Source organism: Orycteropus afer, unplaced genomic scaffold (genome assembly GCF_000298275.1).
Source record: "Orycteropus afer afer isolate SDZICR_OR568_19922 unplaced genomic scaffold, OryAfe1.0 scaffold00057, whole genome shotgun sequence".
In the NCBI taxonomy this organism is placed as follows: domain Eukaryota; kingdom Metazoa; phylum Chordata; class Mammalia; order Tubulidentata; family Orycteropodidae; genus Orycteropus; species Orycteropus afer.
The window spans coordinates 6,118,234-6,132,089 of NW_006921644.1; the positions used below are offsets into that span (position 1 = coordinate 6,118,234).

The 13,856-nt window shown below is 53.0% G+C and overlaps 1 protein-coding gene across 1 annotated transcript in view; it reads left to right on the plus strand.

The window, feature by feature from the left end:
* PLCG2 (phospholipase C gamma 2) overlaps positions 1-13,856 on the plus strand; it is a 154,322-nt gene that overhangs the window by 94,908 nt on the left and 45,558 nt on the right. The window contains exons 9-15 of the mRNA XM_007939124.2: positions 1,323-1,424; positions 2,462-2,580; positions 4,787-4,872; positions 5,969-6,089; positions 9,170-9,338; positions 12,183-12,287; positions 13,606-13,695. Coding sequence (XP_007937315.1) covers positions 1,323-1,424; positions 2,462-2,580; positions 4,787-4,872; positions 5,969-6,089; positions 9,170-9,338; positions 12,183-12,287; positions 13,606-13,695 — 792 coding nt within the window. The remainder of the gene's footprint in view (positions 1-1,322; positions 1,425-2,461; positions 2,581-4,786; positions 4,873-5,968; positions 6,090-9,169; positions 9,339-12,182; positions 12,288-13,605; positions 13,696-13,856) is intronic.

The following is a 13,856-nucleotide window of genomic DNA, read 5'->3' on the forward strand; positions in this document are numbered from 1 at the left end:
GCACTCCTGCCCCCTGAGCTGTCTCCCTGTGCATACACAGCCCTTCTATTCTCCCATGATTGTTCTCTCCAAGGAGTGTATCTACCTGAGGTAAATGTTCAGCTCATATGCCTGTCTGTTGCTTGGCTGGAAGCCATAGGAGTGGGTTCAATTCCAGACCTGAAGGGCAGCTAAGGGCCAAAGTCTCAGTGGTTCCATCAGACCAGCAAACCTGGTCCCTTTTTTTTTTCCTGATTTTGAGTTTTGTTCCACATTCTTCTCCCTCTCTATCCAGGGTCTCCTGCATGGATCCCCCTCTGGGTGGTTTACAGTGGTAGCCAAGCACCATCTAGTTCTTTTGGTCTCATAGTCATACAGGCTGAGGATCACATGGTGCACTAGTCCCTTGGACTAATTGTTTCCATGTGTCTTTGGTTTTCTTCATTCTTCTTTGCTCTGGATGAGGAGAGACCCATTGTTGCGTCTAGATGGCTGCTTGCACACTTTTAAGATCCCAGTCGCTACTTGCTAAAGTAGGAAGTGTGTTGCACATATTCTTGATGCTAGTATAACGTGGGAGTTGGCACAGTCCAGCCCCCTGCTTGTTGTAAATAAAGTTTTATTGGAATATCCGTTTGTGGCCATATCTTAACCCACAGGGTCAAGTGGTTGCAGCACAGAGCTGCAAAGCCTAAAATGTATGATGCCTGCTTCTCTAAGAAGATGTTGATTCCTGCCATAGACCATGCACAGGGGAAGTCTTGCAGATGTGGCGATCGATTGTGTGTGAACTCGGAGCATTTTTGAATGTTTCATTGTGGTCTGGGTGAAAGTTTAAAGAGTGCGTTAGTTTTCCATTCAACGGTTTATGCCCATTTTGTTTCGTGACAGTAGTTGCAATCTTCTCCATAACTGCCCTCCTCCCACTCCTCCCTGAGCTCCTGCTTTCATCCGTCCTTCTCTCCTGCTTCTCCCTGCCTTCAGAGCTTTGTTTTTGGGTCTTGTGTGGTTGGCTGTTCTGAGGAGCATGTTCTTATGAGTGTTGTTCACTGTATAGGGCTTTCTGTCTGGCTGAAAGGTGATCTCCATGGGGTTGGTTCCAGGCCTGAGGGGTATCTGAGGGCCCCAGTCTCCAGCAGACCGTCACTCCTGGTCTGTTTCACGATTTTGCATTTTGCTGTACAGTGTCTCCATTCTCTCCAGGACCTTCTGTGGTCTTGGCCAGAGTGGCTGGTTCTGATTTCTGGTGGCATTTCGGGCTGTGATTTCAACCAGACCCAGAGAGGTGAGGAATGCTGTCTGTCCTCTTTGTGGTGATGTCTTGTGTCTCTTTGTTTCTTAAGGAGCCCTGGGCTCAGGATCTGAACAAAGTCCGCGAGCGGATGACGAAGTTTATCGACGACACGATGAGGGAGACGGCTGAACCCTTCTTGTTTGTCGACGAGGTGAGTGAACTGGGCTTGCTGTTTGGATGGGCCGACCTTCTGCTTCATTTCTCGGTCCTCAGAGGTTGGTTTGCTGGTTCTTTGCTTCAAATGTTTCTGTGAGAAGCTGGTTTTTCCCCCAGTTGCTGGAGTGTTCAGGCCCTCTCACATCTTTGTCTATTGCGTGTTGTTAGAGTGTATTCATTGTTTCCGCCACTAGGGGGAGTCTGCTGCTAGCGAGAGTCTAACCGTGAAATTGTCAGGAACAAAGTCCCGAGGTTAGGGGTGCTCGCTGGCAGTTGGAGTGGTTGATGTAGGCCCAGGCTCGGCAGCTGGGAGGGGGCTGAGGGCACCTGGGAAGCATCTGCTCCAGCTAAGGACTGCTTCCAGAGCAGAGTGTGGGTCCAGTGTCAGTCAATCTTCTGATTTTTTTTTTTTTTTTTTTAAAAGGGGCTAGGAATTGGGATCTTTATATATAATGCCGTCCCTTTTAGATGTCAGCATATTGGTAATGTTCTTTTTCTTGACTTGGGTGGTGGGTTCACAAACATCCACTTTATTATCATGCCTGAAAAGTTACATGGAATTAGTTGCCGTGGAGTCAGCCGTGACTCATGACAACCACGTGTCAGAGCAGATCTGCACCCACAGGGTTTTCTGTGGCTGACTTTTGGGACATACCTCCCAGTCTTCCGAGGTACCTTTGGGTGGACTTGAACCTCTAGCCATTCAGTTAGGAGCCAAGCACATTAGTAGTTGGCATGACTCGGGAATTCCTGAAGGTTATGTTGGGGAAGCACGTGTTCTTGTAGTATCAACTGTATTAGGATGGGCTTTAAAAAGAAAATGGCACGCAGCTCAGTGCAGCACGTCTGGGTCAGCACAGCCTTTCACAGTCTGCTGTTCTGCACTGAAAACCTCCACAAACGAGCCTGGGGTCATGTGTGGACTTCACCCATCAGAGCTGCCCACTCCCCTGACGGCACAGGTCGGAAGGCACCACACGCGACCCTTCACACCCGTGTGACGGTTTGGTCTCGTGTTTGTGCCTCTCTCAGTTCCTCATGTACCTGTTCTCACGGGAAAACAGCATTTGGGACGAGAAGTATGACGTGGTTGACATGCAGGACATGAACAACCCCTTGTCTCACTACTGGATCTCCTCGTCACATAACACGTGAGTTTCCAGGGGACCTGCGATGGGGCTGGCAGAACAAGGGCAACACGGCTGCATTCCGTGTGCTGCTCTTGTGTGTGGAAGTGGCAGAAGGGTGTGGGGGGGTGGCCGTGGTGGTTGTGTGGTTGAGACTAGATGATGTCCTGAGACTGTGCTCTTCAAACCTGGAACAGAAACTAACCCTTAAGTCACCTGGCAGCTGAAAATCAATTGTCTCAAAAAAGATTACATAGCCAGTCACAGAAGGAGAAATATGGTGTTAATTGTCAATAGTTAAGGACAGGTTTTTATATAAGGAAACTTTCTTTGTTGGCTCTAGGGCTAGGAGAGGAGGGGACAGAACACTGCAAATATTTTTTAAAAAGTTAAAAATAACATATAGGACCTGTAAGTACTGTGCTCCTTTAAAGATGTGAGATCCCATGGTCCACAATGACTTTAAAGCAAAGATGAGAAGCTGAGGGGGTAGGGAAACTAGATGAATGGAAATGGAGCAACTAGAATGGAATTAACCAGACTGTTCATGCTTGTGAAGACTGTAACCAGCATCACTGAACAACTTGTACAGAAATTGTTGAATGGTAACCTAAACTGCTACATAAACCTTCACAGAAGACATAAATTAAGAAGACAAAACAAAGCCTGGTTTTCTTGGTTTGGGCTCTCATCATGGCCACATCGAAGTCAGTTTGATTAGTGACCCAGCTCACATTTCTTGACCATCTACCCTGTGCCTGGCCCCCAGGGGCCCAGTGGGAGCAGGACAGAGGTGGTTCTACTCTGCACTGTGTTTAGAGAGAAGGTCTCCCTCCAGTGGGTTGTAAGGATGAGCAGGAGCTGGTGAGAGGAACAGGTGAGGAGGCAAGGAGTGGTGGTGTGGGCAGAGGCCCGGGGACAGGAGCCCGGAGAGACGTCTGTGAGCCAGAGTGAAGGGTCCGAGAGGCTGAGTGGCAGGAGGGGCCGGCAGGGCCAGCTGGAGCAGCAGCATGCACGTCAGAGGGGCAGCTGCCCTTCTCCTGAGGCCAGCGTCCCGCTGACGGCTTTAAAGTAGAAGCACGTGTCGGACACCCTCTGGAAGATGCCCCCCACTGCACAGGGAGAGAACGGGACGGAGGGAGAGATGGCTGTCGGGCTCATGTTGCCACGTTCCGTCAGCCTGACGAGGTGAGAGGGTGCCGTCTGTGGGCCACGGGCGTTCGGAGCACCAGCTCGGCACTTCCCAGAGCCGTTCCTGGTGGGTCTGAGAGGAGCCCTTTGTGCTCATCCTCCAGGCTCCTCAGAAGGTGCAGGCTCGCAGGTCAGGTTGGTTCCACGGACCTTGTTCATGTTCCATCTCCTGCTCCCTCCCCTTCTCGTTGCTTTAAGAGTTTGGGTCTTAGAATGGTGATTCCTAACAAACATAGAAGACAGTTAAGGAACATAAATGCTTTAAAAAGGGGTGGGGTGGGAGGTGGAGTTGTAACGGAGAATAGCGGGCACTACACAGGTACCAAGTACAGCTGTGTGTGGGGGGGGGATGCAGCAGCCACGGGCTTCGGCCACCAGCACAGCCATAAGGGTAGGAAGTATCGTCATCGCCCTTCGGGTGGGCAAGGTTCATAGCTGCTTCATCCACCAGTAGTTGCTAAATGGCTTTCTGTGTCTGGTCAGGAGCCCTGCCGTGTGGTGCTGGGTGTCAGTGGGCAGCCGTGGCGGTTACGTGGCTGTGTGTGGAGCTGGGTGTCTGGTGGGCAGCCATGGTGGCTGTGCGGCTGGGTGTCTGGTGGGTGGCTGTGGCAGTTGTGTGGTTGCGTGTGGAGCTGGGTTTCTGGTGTGTGACTGTGGTGGTTGTGGCTGTGTGTGCAGCCGGGTGTCTGGTGGGTGGCCATGGCAGTTGTGTGGTTGCGTGTGGAGCTGGGTTTCTGGTGGGTAGCCGTGGCAGTTGTGTGGGTGTGTGGAGCTGAGTGTCTGGTGTGCAACCATGGTGGTTGTGTGGCTGTGTGTGGCAGTTGTGCCATGGCGGTTGAGCGTTTGTCATCGGCCATCAGTCTCCCTGTTGGCTCTATTTGACTGGGTTCTCCTATAAGGCTAACCTGCCCACTTGGATCAACAAGGTTCGCATCCTATGAAAGTAGCTTGGATCTCTCTAGACAGGAAGCACCCAGGCCCCTGGGGGCTCAGGCTGAGTTCCTCAGGGTGCCCCCCACACGCCTGCCGCCCCCTTCAGGTACCTCACGGGTGACCAGCTGCGGAGTGAGTCGTCCACGGAGGCGTATGTTCGCTGTCTGCGAATGGGCTGCCGCTGCATTGAGCGTGAGTAGCTTTTTCCAAGCCTGATACTATGGTGAAGGGGGACTGGCCGTGCGGTTGTTGAAGTGGTTTTTATTTTTCAAGTGGAGTTGGGTGGACAGGCCAAGAGGGACCCTGGTGTCTGGAGCATCTGTGCTGAGGGACAAGGACCTTTGTAGAACATTGTTCCTAAGAGAAGGAGTGGTGAGGAGACTGACCCTCTTGGAGCTAGGTTACTTGGTGCCAACTCTGTTCTGATGGGCATTGACTCTGGGTAGCTGGAACCCATCCTGATGTGCCCAGTGACCTGGCAGGCTGGTAGCCAAGGTGGCTTTGTTAACTGTCCTTGATGGGCAGTTGGCAGGCCAGCATCTGTGGCTCGGCAGTCCATGGAGGCCTAGTTCCTTTTACCTCTTCAGTCCTTCCCCTCCCGACCTCTCACCTGAGCACCGATGGCCCACAGGTGGTGTGGTGCAGAAAAGGTATCAAACTCTGATATAGGCCCCCTTTTATTGAAAACACACATCACGGTGTCAGCCTTCAGTTGCACTTACTCCTCTGGGCTCTGCCCTAGTTTCTTCTCCGTTGTCTTTTTGCGGGGTGAGGAAGAGGGGGAGGCTAATGTGAAAGAACAGGTTTTGGAAGTGACCTCTGGTTGTTGAGCGTGTGGGGTGTCTGTGTCTGTTAGAACATCTCGCTGTGAGCCTTTAAGAAGGACCCTTTCACAGCTCGGATCACGTCCACTATCAGCAAAAGCAAGCCAAGCTTTGAACAGGTGACATCAGAAAATGAAACGTATTTTTAACAAAGAATCATTTAAAAGAATCCCCCTTGGACAAATCTATTACTGCATTAGAATTACAAGAAACCAAAAGAATTACTTATAATTAAAAATACTATCTGAGGAGCCCCTAGGTACATGCGTGTGCTCGTGTCTGCAGCACCCCTCCCCCACCCCCGTGAAATCACTCGGTCTGGAGCGCTGCGTCCTCAGATCGAAGCTGGCTGTGGGCACCCAGGGCAGCTCCCGGCTCCGGGGCCGAGCAGTATGTCTGCCCATTGCCGTGTGGCTGGGGAGCTGACGATGGCAGGGTGCTGAGGACGTCACTTCTCCCCTTAGTGGACTGCTGGGACGGGCCAGACGGAAAGCCCATCATCTACCACGGCTGGACGCGCACCACCAAGATCAAGTTTGACGATGTTGTGCAGGCCATCAAAGACCACGCCTTTGTCACCTCAAGGTCAGTTGGCTGATAGCTTTCCAGATGGTTTGCTCTTGAGACAGAGGGGCGGCTGGGGTTCTGTGTCTGCGTCCAGGGAGAGAGAAGCACACATACACACTCAGCCACACAGTACTGTTACACACATTCACACAGTGTGCTCGCACACATATACACGCTGACGCTGTCAAACATAGTATGTTACACATTCACACAGTGAGCTCACACATGAACGTATATGCTCTCAAACAGCGTGACACACGTTCACAGTGTGCTCACACACACACACACACACATTCAACCACACAATACTGTACACACGTTCACACAGTGTACTCGCATATACATACACACTCTCACGCTTTCAAACATAGTATGTTACACATTCACACAGTGAGCTCATACGTACATATGCGCTGTCAGTGTGACACACGTTCACAGTGTGCTCACACACACATACACACACTCATGCTCCCAGACACAGTATGTTACACATTCACACAGCTCACACACATACATATGCGCTCTCAGTGTGACACATGTTCACAGTGTGCTCACACACAGACACACGCACCCACATAATATTGTTATACACGTTCACACAATGTGCTCTCACATACACACGTGCTCTCAAACACTGTGTTATACATGTTCACACAGTGAGCTCACACACTCACACATATGCCCTCTGTTACACGTTTACAGTGTACTCACACATAAACACTCAACCACACAATACTGCTACACACGTTCACACAGTGTGCTCACTCACAGTATATTTTGTTCACACAGAGGGCTCACACACACACTCACACATGTATTCTTCCACGCATCAGACAAACTTAGTCCTTCTCTTCTTCTCTCTGTCTCATACACGCACACACGTTCAATCTCTTTCTCTTTCTTTCTCTCGGGGAAGCAAATCGACTGTCCTCAAGTTGGTTTCCTCATAGCCATCCAATACGATGGAGAAGATCCGCCCCACCGCCCCACAGGGTCTTGAAGGCTGTCGGTCTTTGTGGAAGCAGACTGCTTCATCTTTCTCCCATGGGGTGGCTGGGGGTTCAAACCACCACCCCTTTGGTTAGCAGCTGATTACGTGAACCACGGCACCACCAGAGCTCCTTGGCCAGATACTGCTAAGTCCTTAGCTAAGTGTTGGCGCCCCCTGCAGCCTGAGAGGTTCTTGAGCCTGAGGCAGGGTTAAGGCTAACCCAACCTCTGTCCCGCCCTACCTCCACATTCACAAGCTGGCCCCATCCTCAGACCCTTCAAGAGTGAAAACCAAAAACCAAAGCAAACTCACTGCCGCCGAGTCAGATCTGACTCATAGCAGCCCCTCCTTGGGTTTCCGAGGCAGTGTCACTATGGAAGTAGATTGCCCAGTCTTCCTTGCGGGGAGTTGCTGGTGGGTTTGAACCACCAGCCTTCTGGTTGGCAGTGGCACTGCGCCACCAGGGCTGTCCCAGCCCCCTGTCTGTCCAGCCCCGCCCAGGCGTCCGTTGCTATGTGGAACTCGCATGCAGTAACGGGGGATCCGTATTTCCCGGGCCTCCCAAGGACCGGGCTGAGTGCTGGGCTTGTGGTGCCCATGCTCTGAGCTCCGCACTGCATGGTTGGCACAGTTGTCCCCGCTTCATAGGTGAGGTGCAGAGGCCCCAAGCGTGCACACACTAATACTGAGGTCGCTCCTCAGACTACTTTTCTGTGTCACCACTGGACCTCAGTCTAGGATGGAGGCCGGCAAATGTTTCATGTAAAGGACCCCACAGCACGTATTTTCTGCTTTGCAGGCCAGATAGTCTCTGTTACAACTACTCAGTCTGCTGTCAGGCCTGACGGCAGCCACAGAACATAGACAGATGGGCATGCTGAGTTCTCATAAAACTTTATCAACAAAAATAGGTGGCAGGCCTGCAGACCATCCCTGGCTGACCCCTGATCTAGCTCCTCGGTCACTTGTGGTAGTTGGGAAGAAGCCTCCTGCAGCTTCAGTGCAGTGAGGGTCATTCTGAACACTGGTGACGTGGCAGAGCGTCCGTGAGCATGGGTGTTGGAACCCTCGGGTCCAGTGCCAATCCCCAGGTCTGCTAGTTACCAGGTGGGGGAGGGTACCTTCTGTGCTGTGCTTTCTACATCTTAAAACTGGGGTGATTCACGATTCCATTCCTAGGTTTACAACCAAAACAATCAATCAGACAATCATAGGGTCCAGTAGATGTAGCCACACCAGTGTTCACTGCAGCACTGTTGACGGCAGCCGGAAGGTGGAAGTGACCCATGATCCACAGACACGCACACACACTCAGCATGCGTCAGGCTGGAACTCAGCCCCGTAGGGTTCTCACTGGCTGCATTTGCAGATCACCAGGCCTGTCTTCTGAGGCCCCTCTGGGTATACTCAGAGCTCCGGCTTTTTGGTTCACAGCCGCCGAGTGGGTTGACTGTTGGCATCCCTCAGGGAGTCTCTGATGTGCATACAGGGAAGCCGAGGTGGGAGACGTTCAGAACCGGTGACTTCTGATGACAGGCACATGAGTACTCATTGTTCCATCTTCCCACCTTCCTGTAGGTTTTAACTTTTCAAAAACATGTAAGGACCTATTTTATTTTCTCCCAGTTTAGAAGAAATGAGTGGATTGAAAGACAAGTGGGGGAGGCACTATAGGTTTGTACCCAGACACGACGTGCCCTGGGGAGGTGCTGGGAGAGAGGGCCGGAGCTTGGGAAGCCCTGCATCACCCTAGAGCTGCCTGCAGGCCTGGCTGGTGAGGGCCTGCCCCCGTATGTGGTCGGTGCCTTTAGGTGGGGGATCATGGAGAAGCCCAGAGCCCACTGCCGCCGTGCTGAGCAGACCCCAACCTTGGTCCCAGACAGGCACAGAGGGTGTGCCCAAGCAGTGGCCTGGTGCCCGCTCTCCCTGGGGTCAGACAGCCCCCGGCTTCCCTGCTGGGCAGGCAGAGCGTGTGCCCTGAGGGGTGGCCTGGTGCCCACTCTCAGGGAGGTCATTTGGCCCTGGGTTCCCTGTGGGCAGGCAGGGGGCGTGGCCTGCGCGGTGGCGCCCGGTGCCCGCTGCCCAGCCCCGCCGCTCTCTGTTGCAGCTTTCCCGTGATCCTGTCCATCGAGCAGCACTGTGGGGTGGAACAGCAGCGCTACATGGCCAAGGTGTTCAGGGAGGTACTGGGTGACACGCTGCTGGTGAAGCCCACGGAGGCCAGTGCCGACCAGCTGCCCTCGCCCAGCCAGCTGCGTGAGAAGGTCATCATCAAGGTAGGCCCCGGCTGCGCTGTGCTCATTCATTGCTGGGGCCCAGTGGCTCAGGGCCCGGATCTGAGCCCCAGCTCTGCTTACTAACCCCGACCCCGAGCAAGTCCCACAGCCTCTCACTGCCTCTCTGTCCCCACCAGTCTCGGGGGACAGTAGCAGATGCCCTCTTCTTAGCTCACTCCAAGCACAGCATGCAAGACTGTGTGCAGAATTGTAGGAAGTGCTTCCCAGCCTTCATGGCCATTCCTTTGTTCATTTATTCATTCATTCATTCGGCAACCCTCCCACACCCCTGCTGTGGGTCAGGCCCTGTGCTAGGAGCTGGATGAGATCCAGGCGCCCAGACCCTGCTCTGACCCTTGGGAGCCTCAGTCTAGTATGAGTTACAGACATGGAGACAGTTAGCAAGCCATGGGCCCTGTGCAGCAGTGGGGTGATGAGCTGTTCTGATTCCCTAGTGCCGCTCTGACAGGAATATACCACCTATGGCGTGGCTTCAACAAACAGGAGTTCATTCTCTTACAGTTTGGGAGGCTAGAAGTCTGAGTTCAAAGTGCCAGACTCTAGGGGCGGGCTGGGTGAATGCCCCTCAACCTTGGGCTTCAGCTCTGCCTTTTGCACCCGGCCCACTAAAGCTGGAGGCTTTTCTTCACTCAGACAGCTACTGGCTGCTGAGACTGACAAGCCCAAGGTTGACAAGTACAAAGGTACAGTCCCGATGTTACCAAACAACATGGCGGCCACTAATTCAAGTCCCAATATTGGCAGGGTCGGGCAGGCTGCTGAACAGCTTGGCTACATGCAGGGTTCAACTGTGCTCAAAAAACTGGAGGTCTTCCTCAAAGTTGCAGCTTATATACGGGAAGCAGACCACATCCGTAAAGCAGCTACTCATTTGCTCCAGTAGATGCCACCATGGAATTAATTACCAGTGTCACCATGGGGAATAACTACATCCAGCTGCCCAGCCACTCAACTGGGCCCAGCCAAGTTGACAACAACCTTAACTACCCCAAGGGGATGGAGTACCAGTAACTCTGGGGAGCGCTGTGCCCACGGGAGCAGGGGATGCCAAAGAGGCTGGGTCGTGCTTGGGAATTGGTGTCAGTTATTTATGACATAGATTAGAGACAGTGTCACTGCTGTTCATAAGGTTTTCCTTGACCAGTTCTTTGAGAAGTAAATGACCTCTTCCTTCTTTGGAGTCTGTCTTTGTCTGGAAGCTCTGCTGAAACCTATCCACCATGAGTGACCCTGCTAGTACTTGGAATACTGGTGGCATAACAACACAAAAGCCACCACAGTGCAACAAACAGACAGATGAGTGGGAGGTTCAGGCTATAAAGAGACAAAAGAAGAAAGAAGGAAGCCCAAGGCAGTGGTCATGCACTTGACTCTGACTCACAGCAGCTCCATGTGTCTCCGAGCTGAGCTGAGCTGCAGCAGGTGTTCAGTGGCCATGACCTTGTGGAAGCAGATTGCCAGCCCTTTCTTCCAAGGCACCTCTGAGAGGACTTGAACCTTAGTCTCTCCGTTAGTAGCCAAGCGCTGAACTGCGTCCACCGCACTGGCAGCCAAACCAGCTGCTGTCCCATCAGCTCCGACTCTAGCTCCCCTGTGCGTCTCAAAGCAGAACTGAGCTCCACGGGGTTTCAACAGCTGAGTTTTCAGAAATAGTTCTCTGGGACTTTTTCCCCCGGGGCCACTGGGTGGAGTGGACGCAGTTATCTCTCAGTTAGCAGCCAAGTGCATTAACTGCTTGCAGCCCCCACGGTCTCCTTAAGACCCCGAGCAGCTGGGCCATAGCACTGAGTTTCCACGGGACACTTCTGCCCGGTGAAGGCAGGACACAGCAGCCGTGGGCTGTGGCGGGCCCCGTGTCTCGGGTCTTTGGTTCAGCGAGTCCTTGCAGCCACATCATTGCCTCTGCTCTTTGCTGCCTCAGCGCCTCTGGCTCCTCCGTCTCGCCCTTCGCACAGCTCTCCGAGCAGGTCCTGGGGTTCCCAGCTCTCGTTGGTGGGTGTGAAGCCGGGAAGGCGGCTTCCACTCGTCCGCTGTGACGCTCAGAGGAAGGGGTGCGCTGTGTGCCATGCACTGGGCTAGGCACCTTCACAGACGTTCTCGTCTTCATTCTCGTCCCAGCCCCCCAGCCTGCACCCACTTGACAGATGTGGACACTGTGGTTGGAGGTTAAATGACTTAGGCAAGGCCACACAGTTACTGTATTTTTATGCAAAGCATGCACGTGGATCATACGGTTTTTTGCAAACTGTACAAGCCCCTGGTTCGTTCATGCCCTGTGAGCACTCTACATGTTACATGCATGTGTGCAGCGTTTAAGCAGGTGCGTTACATGAAGAAAATAAATGCGGTAGTCCCTGCTAAGGAAGTAATTGGAGGCCACGTCTGTCTGGCTTCCAAGCGTGTGTCCCATGTCTGCTGTGCAACAGTGGAACTCAGTGGGGCTTCACTGTCCACAAGTCCCTTTCATGTCCCCCGCTTCCATGATGGCCTGCAGGGACTGTGGAGTGTATGTTCTGAGGGAAGGTGGAGGAGACAGCACCTCAGTAGCTAGATGATGTAAGGCTACTGGTGAGATGGAGCAAGCGGCCGAGGAGTGGCGGGGTGGGAGGGGATGTGTGGCTCCTTTTAGGTGAAGTGCACAGGGGCGGCTCTCCTGAGGAGCTGATGCTGGGCACAGACCTGATGGAGAGAGAGAAGCCAGGTGGCGAGAACGGACCGTGCAAAGGCCCTGAGACGGGGCGGTGTGGGTGCACGCTGCTCGCCGGCTGATCCCAAACTCGGGCTGCCAGGGGCTCACGCTCTGTGCTTCTTCCCCCCCCCCAGCATAAGAAGCTGGGCCCTCGAGGGGACGTGGACGTCAACGTGGAGGACAAGAAGGACGAACAGAAGCAGCAGGGCGAGCTGTACATGTGGGACCCCATCGACCAGGTGGGGCTGGGGCCCTTGGCCCAGTGGCCGCCCCCACACGCTGCCCGCGGCCCCGCAGCCCCGCAGCCCGCGGCACATCTGAAGATGCTCTGGCCTTCCTCTCCTTTCAGCCTAGTTGATTTTTGTCACATGAACTCGTCTTCATGTGGGAACTGCAGTTTCTGCTTTTTTAGTGCTTCATTTTAGAGTAATTACATACGCAGTGTTAGATCTGAAGCCAGAAAACCAGACTCATTGTCGAGTTGGTTCCAGCTCATGGGAGCACACGCGCCATGTGTGTAGTTTCCTTTTCAGTAGGACCGAGCTCCCATACAGCCTTCCCCAGCAGTAGCATCCACCACACCTTACCACCTGTGCCTCACTGTTAATGTAAGGCATTTAGCGAACTAACGTTACCTGCCCCTAAATCGACTTCTCATACTCCATCACCTAACATGCAGATCCATTTGTGTAAATTTTTACACATCTGCTTTTATAGCCTACATAGGAACATAAAAAAATATGCTTACAAGTTAAAAGAAAAATTGAGTGACAATTACATATTTAAGGATGGATCTCTAGAAAAGTGGGTTTAAAGAATTCTGAAAGAATTACGAGGAGACAAAACAGGGAGAAGTCATGAGAACACACCAGAAAGTCCCATCTCTCATAAAAGGCTGTAAGTTAAATACACCGTATCTGGTAACTGGTAACCCGGTACCATTGAGTCAACTCCAACTCGTGGTGACACCACGTGGGCAGAGTAGCACTGGGCTCTGCGGGGTTCTCAATGGCTGGTATTTGGAAAGAGAGTGCCAGGCCTTCCAAGTTGCCTCCCGTAGATCCAGACATCTAGTCTTTCAGTTAGCAGACGAGACTCCCAAGTATCCCAAATATGCCATGTTGTTGTTATGTGCTGTCTAATCGGGACGGACTCATAGCGACCCCTCCTTGGGTTTCCGGGGTGGTATCACTAGGGAAGTAGATTGCCCAATGTTCCTTCTAAGGAGTGGCTGGTGGGTTTGAACTTCCAGCCTTCTGGTTAGCAGTCAAGAGCCTTAGGCACTATGCTACCAGAGCTCCCTATGTACCCTTAGACACACAAATTTTAAAAATCCCCAAAGTGACAAAAGAAGCCCATAGTAAGTAAGCTGTTGTCATAACGAAATGTCCTGAAGGGGTTTGAGTTCAGTGAAGTTACCACCAAGGTCTAGGAACCTGGCATGGTCACATGACACCAGACGGAGTTGGAGCAGTACTGGGCCCAGGGTTGATGGGATGGAGACTTGGGGGCCTCCCAGGGCCTCCCCAGGAAGGTTAATTGTGGTCTCCTGTGTAGAAGTGGACCCGGCACTACTGCGCCATTGCTGATGCCAAGCTGTCCTTCAGTGACGACATAGAGCAGGCGGTGGAGGAGGAGCTGCCCCAGGTAGGTGGGCCCCCAGCTGCTCGCTCTTGGCCTCCTGAGCCAGGCTGCTCCTCAGGACCCCTGAGGACCTTCTCCACTGAGTCTCTGGGCCTCCAGTAGGCTGGAGTGGAGGTCCTCTCTGGGTACCAAGGCCCTGCCTACTTTATTCTGATTGGCTGGCT